The sequence below is a fragment of the Oreochromis aureus genome, linkage group 10 (genome assembly GCF_013358895.1).
Source record: "Oreochromis aureus strain Israel breed Guangdong linkage group 10, ZZ_aureus, whole genome shotgun sequence".
NCBI lineage: Eukaryota > Metazoa > Chordata > Actinopteri > Cichliformes > Cichlidae > Oreochromis > Oreochromis aureus.
The window spans coordinates 33,035,386-33,056,445 of NC_052951.1; the positions used below are offsets into that span (position 1 = coordinate 33,035,386).

A 21,060-nucleotide genomic window follows, 5' to 3' on the forward strand; every position below is an offset into this window, starting at 1 on the left:
ATAAAACAAACACAAAAACTAAAATACATTCCCAAAAAATGTCAATATTCAGTAGGTGGACTAGTTAAAAATGATTGGGTCTTTGTAATTCATAATTAATAATTATTAATTATTAATTATTATGCTATTAAGTATTTACTGGGAACTTTCTCATATTTCTTTATACACGTTCTATCAAACCAGTGTCTGGGAGCATGTTCTTCAGTTTTGATAAATTACATTCTGCAGATGGCTTGTAGATGGATTATGATACCTTCTTGATGTAGTAGTGTAATGTAGCCAGCAGGCACTGGTAAAAGCTAGAGAAAATATATGTTTCTGACAAGAAATGGCCACACAAACTCTGTTTTTCTATACTTTAATAACTTAAAAAAGTGGTGGCCATTCCCAACAGTAGCATTTATGGTTTGCAGTCCATGTACTTGGACTGGAACAATCACATGTAAACAGGCTTTTGTATACACAGGTTGATGAGAAAAAGTCTGGCTTAATTTTTCTGCTAAATGCATCAGACAAGCATCAACTAGCATCACCCGCTAATGATTGAACTTTGGGTTTTAGCATTTGGACAGCTCATAGCCTTGACTCTGGGAAGGAACGCTGATCTTTACCTTTGGGCTTTGAAAGGTTCAGAATATATTAAAGTGCAATTTATTTTGTGTTTTTAACCTGGTCTGGTTCGGTAAAGGATTTGGACAAGAGCTTTTATGCCGTATGGTCTTATTTTTTTGTTTAGCTACAAGTATTTTATGACATCCTGAGGCTGAAATTTTTTAAGCATTTAAATGAAAAGAGATAATGTTATTAGGAGACACCAGTTGTGTATCATCTACATAACTGAAATAATTTGTTATAACAGATTTGGAAAACAGAGTGAGGTGGAAGCAAAATCACTTATTATTACATTTTGTGCAAATTCAATGAATAGTCAGCTTTCTTCCTGGTTCAGTCACAGTAAATGTAATTGAAGAAAATAGGAAGGACCCTGAAATATCCCCAGTACACCCCTTTAACCCTGCCTGCTGTGCCTGAAATGGAAAATTTATTTTCCTTGCTCTTCTTCCCCTTCTTGTCTTCTCCAGGTCTCTCTCAGGTCGAATTGTCGGAGGAGTTTGGTGGTTTTTCACCCTCATCATCATCTCCTCCTACACAGCCAACCTGGCAGCCTTCCTCACCGTAGAGAGGATGGTGTCCCCCATAGAGAGTGCAGAGGACCTGGCCAAGCAAACAGAGATTGCCTATGGTACCTTGGACGGAGGGTCCACTAAAGAATTCTTCAGGGTGGGGACACATTTCTAGAAGTGCATAAGTTCTAGTCAAGGCAGCAGTCTGAGAAAGAATGTTTTTCTACAAGCACAATAACATATAGATACTCTCTGCTCCTCCACCAGCGGTCAAAGATTGCGGTGTTCGAGAAGATGTGGTCGTACATGCGGAGTGCAGACCCATCCGTCTTCGTCAAGAGCACTAGTGAAGGCGTGATACGGGTCAGAAAGTCAAAAGGGAAATATGCCTACCTGCTGGAGTCCTCCATGAATGAGTACATTGAGCAGAGGAAGCCCTGCGACACCATGAAAGTAGGAGGCAACCTGGACTCTAAAGGCTATGGAGTGGCCACGCCTAAAGGATCCCCCCTCAGGTAGACTCTGAACCTCTAGAAAGAGGATAGTCTGTGTGGGACTAATGTCGGTGTCTTGTTCTGTCTGCTTTTTTTGTGGGGAAATTAGGTCACTGCATGTAAAAGTATTACACTGGGGTGTAATTTTAAAAACGTATGCACTATATATCATGGTATCATAATATTGGAATGTAGTAAATGCAAATTACTACTATTAAAAACTTTCAGCCAGTCTTTCCAGCGCCCTCTGGTGTATGGATGCCAACATGTCTAGTTCTTCTCGGAAAAATAAAAAGGGCAGGAAAATTAAAGTTTGCATTAAAGTTTTGTTTTATAGTTAGCAGAGCTGCTTTTGTCTGATTGACATCCAGTAGTAGAAGTACTGTAAGTACATGAGGAATGTCACAATAATAGACAATTTTGTCAAAGTCTTATAGAATTATAAGCAAAACCCACTAAGTGTATCAGAGGTGGAAGAACTTGGGGGATGTCCACTAAATGATTTATTTATAGTTTGCTGACTGAGTATAAGCGCACGATTGATTTTTCTGTGACAGTTTCTCAGTTTGGAGCTACTTTTAATTAGTTTGTATCAAGCGAGCTACTTATCAAGAGTTCAGCCCCGCTTAGAGGGTCACAAGATTAATCTGAGGGATTGTGAAATGATTAATTGGAGAGTAGAGAACTTTTACCTTCTGCCTGTGTTGTGAATCACTGGATAATTTATCCTCTTTGAACCTCGCATGGCTATTTAAATGAAACAATGCAAGCAGAAGAATAGCTTCTTCATGGAACGACTTTCATATATCTTATGTTATTGTCTTCAGGTCACAAGCTAAAAAGGTTGGGAGCTTCTGCTTCAATCTTTGTAATGTATTAATTGTACGAGCTTGTGATACATATAGTGGGACTGAAATGTCAATGTCTGACTCTGAAGTATGGTGAAGTTTTATGGAGGAGGGAAATAAAATCAATGGCTATATTGGTGTTATATAATCAGTGGAATTGCTTTATAATTTACTCTTAGAAACTGAAACTGAGGAGACTTGGAAAAAAATGACTTCTGCACAGCACAGAGCGCTGTTTCAAACTCATCAACCTGGATGCTGTTTTCTCAGAAAACTGATGACTGGCTGATGTTAACAGAGCAAATCCAGGTTTTAGACATGAAAATTAAATGTCAAAATCCGTATTCATGATTGGAACATGAAAACTAATCCAACCCCCAGAGAACAGCTTTTAGGCTTTTAGACTTGTTTACTGTCTGTGTGTGTGTCTGTGTGTCTGTCTGTCTCTTAATCTGTCTTTTTGTCTGTCTTGTCTCTCTCTTTTTGTTTGTCTTTGTCAGTATCTGTGTTTGTCTGCCTGATGCTGCCCTGTCGGCCTTTTTGCTGTCTGTTGTCATTTGTTATGCCCGTCTGACTGCCTACCTGCCCGTCTCTCTGCTTCTACATTCACCAGAATCCTGACATCTAAAGTAACATCCTAATAAATCTCATTCTGTGTCTGTCGATCACTTTTTGAGCTTTGCTGCTGTCAGGTAAAACACTGCTTTAAGATAAACACTTCGATGAACCTCATTCATTCATGTTTATTTGTGAGATAAGGCAGTTTGCTGATGATTACTGAAGTAAATAATGATTATTCTGGAATTGAAGTCCCATATTGAACTATGAACAGTTTAAAGTTTTCCATTTGGTTTGGATTGTCATTTCCATTACAAACCAGTATTCTTGCACTTAAACGTTTTCCTTGACGTCCACTAGAAAGCAAGATCCTTGCGTAATGCAAGCATGATGTAAGTCGTATTATTCCTCTAAGACTGTAGAGTTCCCATGCTTGAGAAATGTCACTCCTGTTAGTGAATGTGACTATTAGATGGAAAGCAATTCGGTGTAGAAAAAAGTATTTGTATGCATGGGTGAATGAGGCCTGTTGTATAAGAGTAGAAAAGCGCTATTTAAGAATGACTACATTTACTCTTTAGCATCATGCAGGGAGTCACGTGCATTCTAGTCTCTTAGGTTTGTCACCCCCACTAGCATCCCTCCTGCTAAAGGGTGGAATTCCTGTGTATGAAGGGCATCGCTCCCATTACAGTGTGTGAGGCATATCACTCCTGTTGAAGACCAGTATTTCTGAGCATGAAGAGCCATACTCACATCAGACTGGGCTGCTCCTAGGGCTGGGCTTCCTCACTTTCATTACAGACTGTCAGGGGTGTCACTTCCACTGCAAAGTAGGCCAATGGGATTCCCATCCATGAGGAGCATCACTGCCTAATTTAGTCCTTGAAATCAAAATATTCACTCCCCCCAGCGATCTGGGTCCCAGATGTGAGGTTTCATCACTCCTCTATTACAGTGAGATTACTGTTGCTAGAGAGCAGAGTCCCAGATGTGTTTTGTGTAATTCCCATAGGAGAGCAGGGTCCCCAGGCACAAGGAGTATCAATGAAAGAGACCCAAGTGACGTGTGCTGTTTGAACTGCGAGATGGTGTCACTACTGTAGGACAGCAGGGCAACAGCTGTGAGGCTGATGGGTTTGATGCTTATACTGATAGGAGTAAAGAATACAGAAATACAGAAATAGGAAAACAAGCAACACTCTTAAACAAATGAGCCCAACCTGACATGTAAAATTTGAATGAATTTTTTTCCCATATAAATGTTACATTTGATAACAGATGAGTTGTTGGTTTAGTGCCATTTAAGGTGAATTGGAAAACATGGCTTTTGTCCACAGAAGAGGAAAACAAACCAGTAACTGAGCTGAAAAATATAACCTGAGGTGGAGTTGGTGAGTTTTAATTATACCTGACAGCAGCATAAAGTCACATTCTTCCTTTTTCTTTGTTTCATACATGAATGAACTCAGTCCATGTTTTTATCAGATGTTCAGTGAAAGAACATCTTGTTCTCATTCTCTCTGCCTCATGTCAGCGTTTTACAGCCAACCCAGAGTCAGAGAAAGGCAGATGAACTAGAAAAGCAAAGACTGCACCATACGCAATGTGATATTTTTTTCCCTTTGAGTTTTGAATATATTTAATCCCTAGAAATAATCTGTGTGTAGGATCCGACTCAATCAATCGATGGATCAATAAGTCACTTTGAAATGCAGCTTGCATAGAGAAGGTGGCATGTATTTACCTCTGCTCTCTGCTGTAGATGCAGGAAGCACCAAATCAACATTTTTTTAAGAAAATATAAAGGGTTGAGTTTTTGTCATCAGTTGCTTAGCAACACAGTTGTGTTAAACCCCTTGAATGCTGAGCATATTGTACAATCAACTTTACACATCAAAAAAAATAGCTCTTGAGTTCTCTGTGAGCAGTCTGCTCTCTCTCTCTGGGTTGACCGGCTCATTTGATCTGCTTTCTGCTCATCATCCTTCTGCTGTTTCCCAGCCACTGTTTCTGAGCCTTAACCATGACTGTGTTTCTGCAAGATTTGTTCCAAATGACATTCTCACAGTTTTCACAGAATCTGGTTGATAGGATTCAAACAAATGGCAGTTTTTTGTGCCAAAATGGTGATTTTCCACAATAAAGTGCCACAGGGATGATGGGTTTTTGTAGGCTGACTTGGAAGTTAGCGTCACCCTGATTCCTTTGCTAAAAAGCAAAACAGATTTTGATTTTTGAGTTAGAATATGAAATAAACTCTGTGGGAAATAAAAGTTTTGGATACTTACACATTTTGTTGGGCATAATGAGGTCCATAGGCTTCTAAGACTTAAAGTAAAACCTCCAAAATTCATGAATGGAATATTTACTTATGTATTTGATGTTGTAGAACAAAACATAAAAATCTCTGAAGTTCATATCAACCACAGTCCTCATTTCAGGCATCTAACCAAAAACCCATTCAAAAATCCTGCGGACTGCGACGAGGGAATTGGAAGTGCACACATGCTAACTCCTTTCTGGATTGTAGGACTGGCTTCTTTGATATTCTATCCCAGCTGAGAGAATCCTGAACAATTAGGAATACCACCAATCTGACCAAACTTAGCTGTGTAAAGACATGAAATGTCATTTAGCAGGAATCTTCTCAGTGTTAACACAAGCATCATTTCTGTGAACAGTTACGCCGGGTTCAGACTCTTTAATTTTGTTCTGACCACATCAGAATAAAAGATAAACTTTGTTCTGGCCACTGTGAATGATGAGACCATACCTAATAGAGAGGTTAAAACCCAGAAAAAATACATAGATGTTCCTGAAAACATTTGAGGGGAGGAGTAAATATGTATTCATTTAGATAGTCAACAGCTAGTTTTCAGCTTTGCAGAGCTAGCTCCACAAGTCATTAATGAACAGAATGGGTAGATCCTGTGGACCAGTGTTGGTCAAGTTAGTTGAAAAAAGTAATCAGTTACTAATTACTGATTACTTCCCCCAAAAAGTAATCCCGTTACTTTACTGATTACTTATTTTCAAAAGTAATCAATTACTTAGTTACTTAGTTACTTAGTTACTTTTTAAAAACACAATTTACAACATGAATAGGTGATAAAGCGATAGATCTTTCAGCCCAATTCTACTTTTTCTGCATAATCCATCATACAAAATGTAATCAAATGGAAACGTCTCTTTTTAAAACTTTAAATCTTTTAACTTTATGCATCAAGCAAAAATTAAATTATATGCAACATTCTCTGACTGGAAGAAATTTGTTTAACATTTAAACCTATTTTCTGCACATTCCAGCACAGAAAATAAAATATTTTTTTGTTTACACTCACTCTTTCAAATAGATGCAAGTAAAACACAGCAGAAAATAAATAAAGTCAAAGACTAGTTGCTCTATTTTCACCTGTAAAGCAGGACTGGGGTAGGCGGAGGATTACCCTGGTGCAGGTGTGCCACGGCGGTCAGTGGAAGAATCCGCGAGTTTCTCTGAGTTTCACATTACGTCGTAGCGCACTCGCTGCTTGCTTGGAAGTTTAGGGGTTTTTTTCGCTGTAAAAAGAAGTTTTCTTCCCACGCACAACGGACACTAATGTTTTTGTCACTTTTTATGGAATCAAACTCAAAGTAAGGTCAGTACTTCCACGCTTTAAACGCTGCACGCTCATACTCTCTCCGCACTCGATATATGATCCATAACTGTTGTCACGAACGTCGCACTCGCTTACGTCACTGTCATGAGACATTCTCGCAAAAAATCACGGTTTTAGTAACGCAGTAACGCAGCGTTCCTACGGGAAAGTAACGGTAATCTAATTACTGTTTTTGCAATAGTAATCCCTTACATTACTCGTTACTTAAAAAAGTAATCAGATTAACGCGTTACTGCCCATCTCTGCTGTGGACACACACCATTACTCAAGACATACAGCTATCAGCACTGTATCCCCTCCTTCCCTCACACACGCCTTGAAAGGAAGCTAGTATTCATGATCCGGAAACAATGTTTAGTCTGTCTCAGTCATCAAAAGCAATGATTTTATAACCTTTAGTCTCCATCATAAAAAACAAGTATTCTCTAGTCTGAACCCAGCGTAAGAGATTCTCCTGATATCTTAAATTTGTAAAATTACTATTTTCAGCATCTGATTCACAAACATTTTTAATCTGAATTTAATCTGAGTTTTTTTCACACTGAATTTATACAGATCTCTTTTTAAATTAAATTATGCACTTTAGAACAAAATTCTTCTGCTGCTTTCACACTCATCACATCATCTGTTATTGACATTTCAAACTGAATTACTGCTGCTCATTGATCATTTTATTGATTTACCATGTACCGTTCAACATCATCTGCTGCCTTCTGCCACACTATAGTTTTGATCATTTCTGGTATGTAAAGGGGAACAACAAGGAAATGTACAATGACACAAAATGTATATTTAAAAGACATTTACCCTTTTACCTAATTTGAACTGATTTACACCTGAATACTTGACTGGTGTTCCACCTTTATTTATCAGGTATTGACTAGAAGTAAATGCAAGTGAAGGTTTGCTGCACAGTAGTCAAAATGGAATCATTTTCTGTTTTTTCGACCGAGACTATATTAAAGTGCTGTTTACCTTTCCTTTGGTTTTGAGAAACTTGCCATTCTGCTACAACTAACGGCTGAGTTTAACACAATCCACTGAAGCAATTGTTGAATGAGTGAATCAAGCCAGCGATTTACAAGTCAGAGCCAAGAATGAGCTATAGACAATGAAAATTAAATGGAGAAGCTGATGCCATATTGGCATCAGCGTGGTGCCATTGTTTCATAAAATAATGAATGCAGTGATCAGCCTTGTTTTGGAGAATTGGGACCCAACCAGTGAGACCATTTTCAACATATGCTACCACTGAAAAGATGCTCACAAACAGGAATTTTTACCAGTTTTACTTATAATTAGATACAAAAATTAAAGTGTTTGTCAAACATTTACTATTGATTGTTATTTACTTTAAAAGCCTAAATGATTCTTGTATTATTGACCACTGAACTGATATTCCATTCAGTCTTGTATACTTATTTATGACATTTAATTCAATTCAGTTTTATTTATACAGCGCCAAATCATAACAACAGTCCTCTCAAGGTGCTTTATATTATAAGTTGGACCCTACAATAATACATATGGAGAAAACCCCCCAAATCATATGACCCCCTATGAGCAAGCACTTTGGCGACAGTGGGAAGGAAAAACTCTCTTTTAACAGGAAGAAACTTCCATCAGAACCAGGCTCAGGGAGGGGCGGGGCCATCTGCTGCTGGGGTGAGAGAAGGAAGACAGGATAAAGACATGCTGTGGAAGAGAGACAAAGATTAATAACTAATTACATTTAAATGGGCATCACACCTTTAATTGAGTTTGACAACAGTGTTTCTCCATTTAAAGACCACAGTGTTCGGAGATTCAAAAGAGACTGCAGGAGTCCTGTAAAGTAGACGGACAGGCAGTCACTTGTGTGCATTACCTGAAGATTTTCCCAGTTTAGAAAATTTGATAAAAAAATGATGGCATGTTTCTCTAACTGTAAGTGTTTGGTCTACTTGGATTGTGATGTTCACAATGCAGGAAGAAGATGTAGGAAAACAGCATGTTACTGAAGACCAGTGAATCTGTTGTTTTTATGTACCATTCATTAATAGTATCATTCCTGTCATAGGTACACGTGTGTATTAATGTTGCTATCTTCACTGTGGCAGTCGTCTGTTCATTAACACCAGGTTCCCTTTTATCCCTTATTGTTACTATCATCCCCGTAGAAACCCTGTTAACTTGGCAGTGTTAAAACTGAACGAGCAGGGCCTGTTGGACAAATTGAAAAACAGATGGTGGTATGACAAGGGAGAGTGCGGCACCGGGGGAGGGGACTCCAAGGTCAGATCACCGTAACCCCAACGGGTAACGACAGGCAATGGCACACCAGGGTAACCGGCAACAACCCACAATTCGCTACCTAACTAAAACACTCTGGATGGCACCAATGAAATGCTACAGGAACCTTCTATTTGGTGTCTTTCTCAGAACATTATTACAGATAAGTAGGAGGTGAAAGAGCCATCAAACCTGTGACCTTCTTTGTCTAGGACATTTTTGAATTCTTACTTTCTGATCGATGGGGTATTTTACAAAAAAAAATCTTTCATTACTAAAAGATAGACTAACAGTAACCTTACTTTCAGTACTTTTTGGTACTTTTAGTCATGTACAAGGAAGATGGTGATTTTCTCCACGTTTACACAGTCACAGAAAGGTTTTCGACTCTGGACTTGAACAAAAGAAGTGACTTAGGCAACCAGAGACTGGACCAGTGACCAGCCTTGAGAAACAGTGAACCTAGCCAGTTTATAGGTGAATGGGGCTTTAGAACCCTTTGGGAAACTCAGGTTGTCTACCTGCATTTATACCAGAGGAACCAGCAAAACTTGATTTACCTATTAAAGTCTAGGAGTTGATTGCTTAAATACTGTAGTGTATCATAGTACTATAGGACATTTATCTTTAAATTTATTTACAAAAGTAAAAGATTGTTGATATATGTCCCAACCGTCTGTCTGAGGTGTTTCAAGTCTAATCTGGATATGAACAGTATTTCAGAGATAGGAAGGTGGACTGTTTTACCTACATAAATATACAGCCTGACATTAAAACCAACTTGTGTGGTTCTACCTCTGGTTGCTGTGACATGTCATATGGGCAGAAGGTTGTCTGTGGTGTCAGGCAGTATATACTTAGAGTACTCGAAAGTTGCAAGATGGGACTTCCCCAGATTCAACATGTTTATATGCCTGGTTTAGATGCTGGATTGAGTTGGGATCTAGACTTGCCTAGAAAATGTCTGTCTGGGTTTCTTAAGTCTTTCTAGAGTGTTTTTTCTAGTGTGGCAGTACAGGTTGTCAGGCTGGTGAAAGCCGAGGAAAGCCATTCTAGGACCCGAGGTTTCCTGGAACAACACTGCATTGTAAGACAATAAATGGCTTCAGTGACCAAAGGTTCAAAAGTTGTGGCTCATTGGTTCAGCATACAAATGTAGTCTGTTCATGGAGCATAAGAAAATAAAGCCAGGCTAACTAGCAATAAATTGATAACTACTAAGCCTACTTAGTAAAATACCCCTTCAGTCAGTTTTTCTCAGTTAAAACATACTGCTAAATCTTATACCAGAAAAAGTTAGCTGTTCAGCCTCCCTCGCCTAGAAACTACAATATATAGTATGCAGTCTGTTTTTTATGATGCATTCTTGCTCAGAAAACCCAAAGTTCCTGGAGTGTTTTCAGCCCTTGCCGGTTACCCAAAGTGATATAGTAATACACATCTCGCACATAGGGAGTCAGGCTAAACCAAGCTAGATGGAGTATTAATGCATATCACTTTGATGCTGACATTTTTCCATAGTTTTGCGTGTGATTGTGCCTGTTTTTGTTTGTTTGTTTGTTTTTCTTTCTGCTGTTTTTGAGGTGTTCTCTGTAGTGTTCCACAGCTACTGTACTGCTAAAGTCACTTTTGCTAAAAACGTTGCTGCCACCACCACTGCTGCCGCTGTAGCTATCGCAGCCCTGTTGCTGTGCAGCTGAACAATAACATAAGATAACATGGAGGTGCATAATGTTATTTATGTTATTTCCAATTCCCCTCCCCTCCCTTCCTCTGATGGTTTTTTGAAGAATCCCAGTAAACCTAGCAGTACTGAAGCTCAATGAACAAGCCGTCTTAGACAAGTTGAAAAACAAGTGGTGGTATGACAAGGGGGAGTGTGGACACAAGGACTCCGGCAGAAAGGTCAGTTCTTGAGGTCACTTGGCCTGGTCCCAAGGTCATGTGTTGGTTAACTCCCTACACCACCCCACCCCACCCAATCCCCTTCCCCCTTCCCTTATTAGATTCTGAACCTCCAGCAGCTACACTGTAAAAACAAAAAAAGTTGAGCTAATTCATATTTTTGATCCTTTTTTCCACATTTTTAAATGACTGGTATGCTTTAAGCTAAAAGTTACCTGGAAGAAAGTGTTTTTATAAGTGAAGGCACCGCTAATAGGCCGCAGCTAAATTTGACAAAACTTGCTCACATTTGACAATAAATTAACCTTTTAAGCACCTTTTCCATTAGTACTGACTTGGATCAACTCACCATGACTCGACTCAGATCGACTGGTTTTCTATTACAATCCAGTACTACTTGATGTGCGTGGTTGTCACCATAGCAATGCATCCAAGTGTCCCATGATGTAATAATATGCGATAATAAACCTACAACAAAGGTTTATGTTAAGGCAAAAATATACCTGCTGCTCAGGTAGGTATATTGACTCAGGGACCACAGGATTTTTTTTTTTGTAGCCGTTTCATTCGTTGCCAGCTTTCATAAATGGCGGTTTTGATTTTCGTGAACAAGACACTCTCATGACTCATTGAGTGACACTACTGACCAGCCAATTGGTGGAATACAGTCTGACAAAGTCACATTTTAGTACCTGCTTGGATCCGTTGGAACCCTGGCCGAGCAGGTACTCTCACTATGACCTAATGGAAAACCCTGAAAACCATGACGAACTGTGACGACTTGATCCGAGTAGGTCCTAATGGAAAAGGGGCTCTATTAGATCTTCCAATAAAACTACACTTGTAAACAATGACCAGTGGACAGAACAGGAAAAGTGTTTTCAGTAGAGTAAATGTTTTAGTGAGATTTAAGGTGCTTATTGGGTATATTTTGTTACCCCTTCACAAAGGGAGGGTAGCTGTTTGTTTCAAGTCCTGAAAGTAAGGCCTCAGTAAGACAGGCCAAGGGACCTGCCCCGGAAAACCTTGTTTGTGAGGGAAAAATATGTATTTTCCAATCATTTAGCAAGTAATTGCTGGAGTTTGCTAACTGTTCCTGGGTGAAATCATTCACAAAGATGGTGCTGCCAACACAAGTGGTGCCAACACATTTCAAAAGGCACATATTTCACTCTGAACGGAAACAGCTTCTGTTTGTTTCCCAACAAATTCATACAATCTATGTGTGATTTCAGCAACCTGCAAGTGGCTAAAGCAATTGCAACAATGTTTTTGGTGCATCACTGTAGACCTCTTTGAAACCAAACCAGTGACTGCCAGCAACTACTCACCAACTGGTTGAGGAATAATGGTATGTTCTGTGACTGAAGCCTGAGAAGGTTAAACATGAACAGACTCTTCTAACCTATAAGTATGAAAGCAGGTCACCAAGTGACAAACTTTTCATTCAAGGTCATAAAGTCATTTTTAATTGATTATTTTTTGGTTTATTGAGGATTTTTGTTTTTGCTTTTACAGTGTGTCACTGCTACTCAGTTCACCATTCTGAAGAACTGAAAGATAAACATATTAAAACATGAAAACATTTTAATGTTCTGATGGCATGTGTAAACCCCACAACTCCAATTTGTACTCCTGACTTAAACTGAGAGACCACTGTAATGTGCTGAGTGTTTTTTATGAACTTCTTTCCTACCAAACTTGCTTCAAGCTCAAAGACAAATTTATGCAAATTGGGAGGCAAACGAGTGGAGCTTCAGCCATTTCTGACAAAGCAGACATTTTTTGGAGATAAGGGGTTTTCGTGAGTCCAGATCAGTCGAAATCCATCAGACTTCTTCAGAGGCTTTTCTCTGCTCAGCCTTCCTTCTGTTCTCCAGAATATTTGGCAGTCAGCACAGTTCAATGGAAGCAGCCGCAGACAGACGGACGAGTGACTCTGCTGAAAAATGTGACCTTTTACATCACTTTTAATCGCACATCCCGACTGCCTTTGGGTGGCACTTTTACATGTGTATTTTTAGTCTCTGCTGGTGGCTGTACAGTGTCACGGAGTTTTGAAAAAGACACTTTTTCTGGGACATTTTTTGTCTGGTAAAAAAAAAAGAAGAAGCCATCAAACAGACATAATCAGGGCCGGAAGATAAGCTCCAGATTAAAGGGAGATTTGTGTTCCCTTCACACAGGTCAGATGTAAAATGTCAGATTTTTATAAATGCAGACATAATTGCCTGTTTCTTTCTCTCTCACTCTTTGACTCTCCCTCTCTCTCTCTCTCTCTCCCTCTCTGTCTCTCTGTTTATGGCTGCTGACCAACTTTGATTAAATTGAAGCAAATGACCACAGCTTTACCCCCACCCACCGTCCCTCCTCCCCTTTCCTTCCCACACACAAATGCTGATGTTTTTGTCTCCAATCTGTCATGTACCTCCTGCTTCTTCTGAACTCGCTGAGTAACAGACCGTGACTAACAAATGGGGGAAAAACGTTCATCAGTCTGTCGAGAAAAGACACTTTTAATGTCAGACTGAAAGTGCAGCACTGAGAGTCATGCCGATGATTGGTGTATTTGCACCTTCCCTTTGGATTAGTTTAGTGTAGAGAGAACTTTCTGTTACAAAAATATACAGAGATGATAAGATGCGCCCACTAAGATTCATTTACTAAAATTGATCTTTGTCATCTCTTTATTGAAGCTATTCATATCAGAAGCTGCATTCGGAAGGCTTTCACATTATGTAAAAAAACAAAATGTTTAATGTGACATGATTAATTCTGGAGTTTATCTGACTTGCTGTGTAACATTTTAATGTTTACCACTTTGTCAGTAATGGCAGTGATCATGCTTCACAGCTCACTGAGCTCCGATGCTGGGTTTTTTCAGTAACATATTATATTACTACACTTTAACACCACTACAAAGGACAACAAATTATGTACAAGCCCCACCAACAAAGAAAAGTCACTATAAAGGCTGGTGTCCTTATTTATGCAGTCTGTAAAACACTTGTAAATACAAGGGTGACGGTAGGGACAACTTTAAAAATTACCCGTGACTGTTTATTCCCAGTGTTACGCCCCTAGTCTAGGCGTGTAGAGACGCACATAAGATTTGAGGAGAGAGAAGCAAGTACCCGCCCTGGTTCCCAAACCAAACTTCCAAAACCGGTTATGAGTAAAAAGGTGATTTTATTTGATGTCAGGAAGCATAGCTCCAGGGTGAACCCAGGCCAAAATAATAAACAAAACCAACTAAGTCCCGCCAGGAAACTAACTAAACCCTAAGAAAGAAACAAAACAAACAAATGACAATACTATCCCTCGCTTCCTGGCCCAGAAACAGGAGTAAACCATTCAAAAGAAAAGACGGCTCACCCCTTCAGCTTCAGCCTATGCACGCATAAGCACTGAGTTTATGCCCACAAATGGCGGCTCTCACAGAGCACGCTTACACATATACAAAGTAACTCAAAAAGTTGGAAACCAGGGCCAGGTCCGCGTCTGCTGTCAAAACTGCTCGCTCGCTTCTCTCTCTCCCCCGGCAGCTGTCAGAGCGGCTTTTTGAACGCAGTCACGTGCTCCATGGTCCAATCAGCAGCTCACTACTCTTCATTAGGGGAAGGACCTGCAGAGAGTCTTAAGACATAGTAAAGAGACAGAAACACAACAGCTCACACAGACTTCTTATAGCCACAGGCCATAACACCCAGAAACAATTCTTAAAAGAAAATTTAACCTACCTGGTATCTAATCAGTGTATTTGGTTAAAAGATCTCTTTTAACAAGCTGATTTCTACTATCATTCACATGATATCTTAGCTAACTGGTTAACAACTGTAAAGCATCAATGAACAATACTATTACATCAGCTGTTACATTCAAATTCAGATTACGTTGTTTTTAAGAAGTCTGACTTTTTAAGTGTCTTTTGGTAGGATTTCCCAGAAGCTGAATGGTTGAGGTTAACATGACAGTGTGGAGAGGAAATCCCACTGATAGGCTCACATCACTTCCTATTGTTGAAGGGAGGCCCCACCTATTATTTCCTTTCTTTTTTTCTAACAGGCTGCATGCTATTGGATGACACCCACCAAAAACTAAAGCGATGCATGTGAGGAAAGAACGTGCAAAAAACAAGAGCTCACCAACTGAGTCTGTGTTTTAAAAGATTGTGATATAAAGCTATTTTTCATAAATGACACATTTTTATGACCGTGCAGACCAGCACAGATATGATGAACCTCTGAATCGACAAAAGTATAAGAGCTTTTTTTTTTTTTTTTAAGAATTTCCAGATAATTTTTTTTCCTCACTCTGTTTGCATTTTTGTGCATGAAGCTGCATGTTAGAGATGAATAGATGTGGATGGTCAAAGGCTGTGACTGAGGCAATGGAGGGTCATTTTTTTCCTGAGGAGATAAACATTAGCGGGGTCTTTGCCCTGTTCAGTAGGGCTATTAAGTAGAAAGGTCAGATACATTTGGACTTTTAAATACATTTATATATCAGACAATATTGGGTTGAAGAATGGATGGTTGAATTAGACTCTTGGAGTGACAAATTATCATTTTAATTAGTTATCTTGAGGTAATGGATAAATGTTTGTTATTTGTTAACATTTGTTAACATTTATTAACTATTTTAACTGTTTCCTTATTGTGACTAGCTGGCAAAAAGTGATGACTTTTTTACAAAGAGCAGTTTGTTCATATCTCAAAATAGACTTTGATGTAAAAAAACATCAAAGCACAATTAAAACTTAATTTCCTGGCAGGTCTCACCGATTAGGTTTTATCCTTTGAATGGAAACTACAAAATTATCAGTTAGGCAGTACTTCATTCATAAATTTCAAATTTGAGTGAATGTCGCCCAAAAGTAATTCCATATTAAATTCCATAATTCAGGAGAATTCTCTGAGGGGATTTATATTTCCATTTGTCTGAATATCACAGCCTTTGAACGCTGAATAATGGACTTCTTAGTTACAAACTTGTATTTAGCTTTGGGATTTTAGATAATTTTAAACTTTTTAAAAATAATTTTGTCCTTTTGCTTACAGTTGGATTCAAACCACAGTGATGTCATGCCTCTGTGCACCACGATTTGTTGTGTCTAACCTCACTTCTCTGTGCTGATAGGACAAAACTAGCGCACTCAGTCTGAGCAATGTAGCTGGAGTTTTCTACATCCTGATTGGTGGGCTGGGCCTGGCCATGCTGGTGGCTCTGGTCGAGTTCTGCTACAAGTCTCGGATTGAGTCAAGAAGGATGAAGGTGAGAACAGAGAAATGGTAAATTGTAAAAACAAGTCTGCGATTTTTGCTTTTAAACACATTGAGAGCTGAGCCTGTATCTCTTAAATTAATGTATGTAAGAAATGTTTTAGCTGGATATTGCACATATCTGATGTTGCAATACTTCTTTTTAGCTTCTTTTGATCCAAATTAAGCACAAATGTCTATTACATGGCTGTCAGCAGTTGGTCTGTCCTGGCCAGCATGAACATACAATATATTGCCAAAAGTATCAATCTGCAGTGCTCGTCTGCCTTCAATCACATATGAACTTTAGTGACATCCCACTTTTATTCATATGATTAAACTATATTAGCTTCCACTCTTTCCAGAGAGTTTAGGAGTGTGTTTATGGAAATTTCTGATCATTCTTCCAGAAGCACATTTGCAAGGTCAGGCACTGATGTTGAATGAGAAGGTCTGGCTCACAGTCTCTGCTTTAATTCAGTCCAAAGGTGTCCTGTCAGGTTGAGGTCAGGACTCTGTGCAGGCCTTTCAAGTTCAACCACACCAAACTCACTCGTCCATGTATTTACAGACCTTGTTTCTTGCACTTGTGCACTGATTTGTTAACTGTTACAGAGGTAGATATGATCTGGAGGGGAGGTTGTTCCCCTCCAGATCATCTCTGAGCTTCAGCTTGAAATTTATCTGTTAAATACAATCTGGTGGTTTACATTATTAACAGCTGCTGGTGATGTGATCTAAATGAGTAGCATGGTACATGAAACAAGTGTGATTAGCACTTGGGAGCAAAAATATGTTGGAATTTTGCAGCCAGGATGGGTGATGTGTACTCATTTACTTGTTTGTGTGCATCAGTCAGGACTCTCACAGGAGCTTTTTGAAAGAGCTTGAGTTGTCAGCGATGTCAGTCCACATAAAAATGCAATAATTCATTCTGAACATGATAAAAGCACAGATAACCTTCTCAAGGTTGTTTTTTGAAACAAAGCTGGTTTTGACAACAGATTCGATTTGCAAATTTCAGATAAGAAGAATATAAAAAATAACATAATAGTTATCACAGAAGCAACAGCAACAACCCCAGATACAGAGGAATATTAGTGAATGAAGGTGATGGAGACAGATGGGTAATATTGGCTGAAGTACATAGGTAAGGGCGTACTGAGTTGGTATATCTGAATATTATCAGTGCACAGCCCATGTGTCTATATGGATCCAAAGGATAGTTTGTATGAAGAAAGCAGAACCCCAGTCAGACCACCACAAATCAAAGGGGGTACATAACAGATAGAAAAGAATATTTGAGCCATATATGATTCCAGTTTAGGGTAGTGCAACAGATTCAGGTTTGCTTTAGTCAAGTTTAGTTTCCACTGTTTCAATTTCGTTGAGTACTTACTGGTTTCTGTGGTAGTTCAGTTTTCTGTCCATAGGGTTAATTATGATGGCTTCAGAATTTCTGAATAGATTTAATAGATTTTAGAACTTTCAGTCATGAAAACATCCCAGCCTCAAATGTGACCAAAATTACAGATATTTCCTGTATATTTTGTGCTAGTTGTTTTTGTAGTAAAGCATCTCTGTAGGTGATATATAACCTTGGTTCCAGCTAAGTGGATGTTTTAAGCCTGGCCAGATAGATAAACATAATTTTAGAGCATGTTTCTTTTACACCAGAGAACTTAAAGTTCGTTCATTCATGGGTGCAGTTTTATTTTTAATCATGTGCATGAGCTGCTGCCCTTTTCTGCATGGAGCCACAGGGCAGGAGCAAAAACACTTCTGCCATTTCAAAGTACATCAACTGAACTCTGCTCATCTGCCACTCGGGTCTCGAGCTCCTCTTTATCGCCGGCGTCCGTATGTGATGAAACTGCAGTTGCCTCATTACTGACTGTGCTGGTTAATACTGAGACTTTGATGGGCTGCTCAGAAGGAACAAACAAGTCATTAGAGCCGTTTTTCCACAGCAGAGGCACCAGTGTGTTAGGTCTTCTCTCCGCTGGACTTTGTATTCCCTTCACATGTGTGTCTGAGCACAAAGGGAGGACTTAAAAAACTCTGCAGTGGTGACACAACATGTGGCCAAGATTTCATCAGTAAGAGCAGATGGGGGCACATACGGAGCAGGTTTACACTACGGTTACCTGCTGCAGAGAAATTCATGTGGAGGAGCATGACAGCACACACCGGACTGATAATCAATAAAGGAATATCCATAATGCATTCTCTTCTGATACATTATTGAAACTAGGCTGTTAATATTGCATCATAGTCTCCCGTAACACTGAAGGGTTTTTAACTTCACTAAACATTTGGACTGTGAAGCTGTTCTGGTCTTTGCAGCTCTAGCCTTTCTTTTAATTTAAGGTTGTTTGCATGTGTCTTTGTGCTCCAACATAACTTTGGTGCCAAGTTGCGATTAAATTGACCATCATCTAAGGCACCAGCACTTTCTTACCCCAGCCCATAATATAATGGCTTTTTCTTAGATGCGAGACGTTCTTTGTCATTGTGGCATTAGCTGATACTGAGAGATAATGGTCCCATATTAGAGGTCTGGATAGTCTGTGTCCCATTTTCCTTTAGGTTTCACTTGTTGGTTATTTCTAAGAACTCAAACTTCTTCATCAGGTTTATGTGCTCAAAAGTAACTGGTTAAGTTTAACCACTAAAACGTTCGGAGTAGGTTAAGATGCTGAATAGAACTTTGTTAGACTAAAGCACTACAAAGTACTTGATGAACTTGAGGAAGAGATTGTGGTTTGGGTTTAAGCAGCATCCTGCACTTGAAAATGAACAGTTGGGGGTATATGTGCCAAAGATCAGGACTAGTTAGGTCTAGTTAGGTCTAAGGACTCAAAAGGTTTATTTATTTATATTTCATATAGTAGTGGTTAAATTTAGGTGCTGTGAAGTAGTTCTAGTTTTCAGGTTTCTGAAAACTGCAGTTAGGTTTACGAGAAGATTGTGGTTTGGGTTACACAGCTCACAACAATAACCTATACACTCACTAATGATGAGATTTGAGGACAGACCCCTCGCGCTGATCTCATAACCTACTGTGTCAAGGCACAGAAACCAAAGGACACCCTGTGCTCAACAGAGACACGACAGCAACTTTGACAAAACTGCATTAATTAATACTGGAGGGATGAGAACGTGCTGGAAGCACAGATACTGATCGTGTTCAATCCATACATGACACTTTGTGTTGTCTAATCCCTCCAAATATCTGCCATGTGTTGGGATGTTTATTCAAGAACAGAAATGCATTACACGTTACTTGTCATTTATTCCCCGGACAAAGTAATTTGTTGCATTACTTTTGCATTAAGTGGCCTGAGATGCTTTGTGGCTTAATTGCATATGATCAATATGAACCTTATGCTCCATGCTCACATGCTGACACAACTTCCTGTCCTAATGAGGACACATGAGATTTTTCTTTCAGTTTAACTGTTAACACATGAAACCTCAAAGATCATTCTACAGAAAATAAAAAAAAGAAAAATGTGGCCTCACTGTTTCTGCTCTAAGAGACATTTGTGTGGCATTATTAATAAATCCTCAAAGGAAAAACTAGGTCAAAAAGAAAATTACCCACAATCCATCTAAACCAAGTTAGCCTGATGTTTTCTGAGGATCACTAAAGTTGTTTGTTCTTTATTAGTAAACTCTGTGCAAACCTTGATGCTAATTTGTCACATAGAAGTGGAACTGGACCTGCTAGAGGGACATCAGGATTAATCTTCCTGGGACAGATGATTCTTCCTGGAGTTTGCATGTTCTCCGTGTTGCTGCAAGAGTTTTCTCAAGATTTTCGAGCTTCCTGCTACAGTCCAAAGACATGCATGTCCAGCCAAGTTTGTACATTCACTTTTTGACAGTTAAGATATCATAACAACAACTGTGCATTAGATTAGAAAAGTTCATGGTCTCCGAAAAAGGATTCCTTACCACCTATATTCTAACCTGTTCGCATTCATCTGTTTGAAACTTTCCACCTGTTTAACACCAGCTTTAAGCTTTTTCCACCTATCACTCAGTGGCTTTATTACTTTTTTTCACATTGAGACTTATTTTGAATTAAATCTCTACATGAAAATTCTCCTGTAAGTTCTATAATCTCTTTTGCTTATCATCAGATTCTCACATTTTGTACTTAAAAACTGGCCAAATCGACAAGTGATGCTTAAAATTCAGTTTTAGCTTCAACAGGGCTGTCATTGAGGCCACAGTATCGGAGGGAGAAATTTTCATATTCAGGACACAAAAATCTCTGATCTGCTTCACAATGGTTTAACAGGTGGCTGTTATTATCTGCAGGGAACAGCAGTGATGGTCTGACTCTGCAGGGACAGATGCTGTTGTGTTCCAGACATCATATGTAGAGCTGCTATCATAATAAAACCTTCTATCAAAATGAAAAAGATGGGTGGGAGATGCAGAGACATGAGGGGAGATGCCCAGGGTGCTTGGTGTCTGGCGTTCAGACGTAAGGACGCTCACTCCAAGGCGTTGTAAGCGCTGAAGCTGCTTCAGTAAGTGAATAAATCCAGGATTTATTTGTACCAATCTGCCTGACAACTGTCGGCACTCTGCAGCAAACAGCGAGGGAGCGTGGGAGCCTCTGAGGCCCGATGCAGGATATTAACTCTGGATCCACATCATTAGTTTTACTGAGAGGTGAGGCTGAGGGAAAGAGCTTCATTCTGCTACTGAAAAACAACTTCTACTCTGATCGCTTTTGGTGATGACTCTTTTACACACACACACACACACAGTGTACTGCGGTACACACTCATTCAAGAGGAAAGCATCATTTATCCAAAAACTGGATGTGCAGCTGTGAAACAACTCATGGAGGCGATTAGGAGCCTTCAACCAGATCGCTGTAGTTTATGCCAAAAGTCTTACTTCTCAGAGTCATAACT

The 21,060-nt window shown here is 39.3% G+C and overlaps 1 protein-coding gene across 1 annotated transcript in view; it reads left to right on the forward strand.

Moving 5' to 3' along the window:
- Positions 1 to 21,060, forward strand: part of LOC116335735 (glutamate receptor 1-like) — a 95,541-nt gene that overhangs the window by 70,362 nt on the left and 4,119 nt on the right. Inside the window, exons 13-16 of the mRNA XM_039618381.1 lie at positions 1,083 to 1,281; positions 1,392 to 1,639; positions 8,846 to 8,960; positions 16,002 to 16,136. Of these exons, the coding sequence (XP_039474315.1) occupies positions 1,083 to 1,281; positions 1,392 to 1,639; positions 8,846 to 8,960; positions 16,002 to 16,136 (697 nt within the window). The remainder of the gene's footprint in view (positions 1 to 1,082; positions 1,282 to 1,391; positions 1,640 to 8,845; positions 8,961 to 16,001; positions 16,137 to 21,060) is intronic.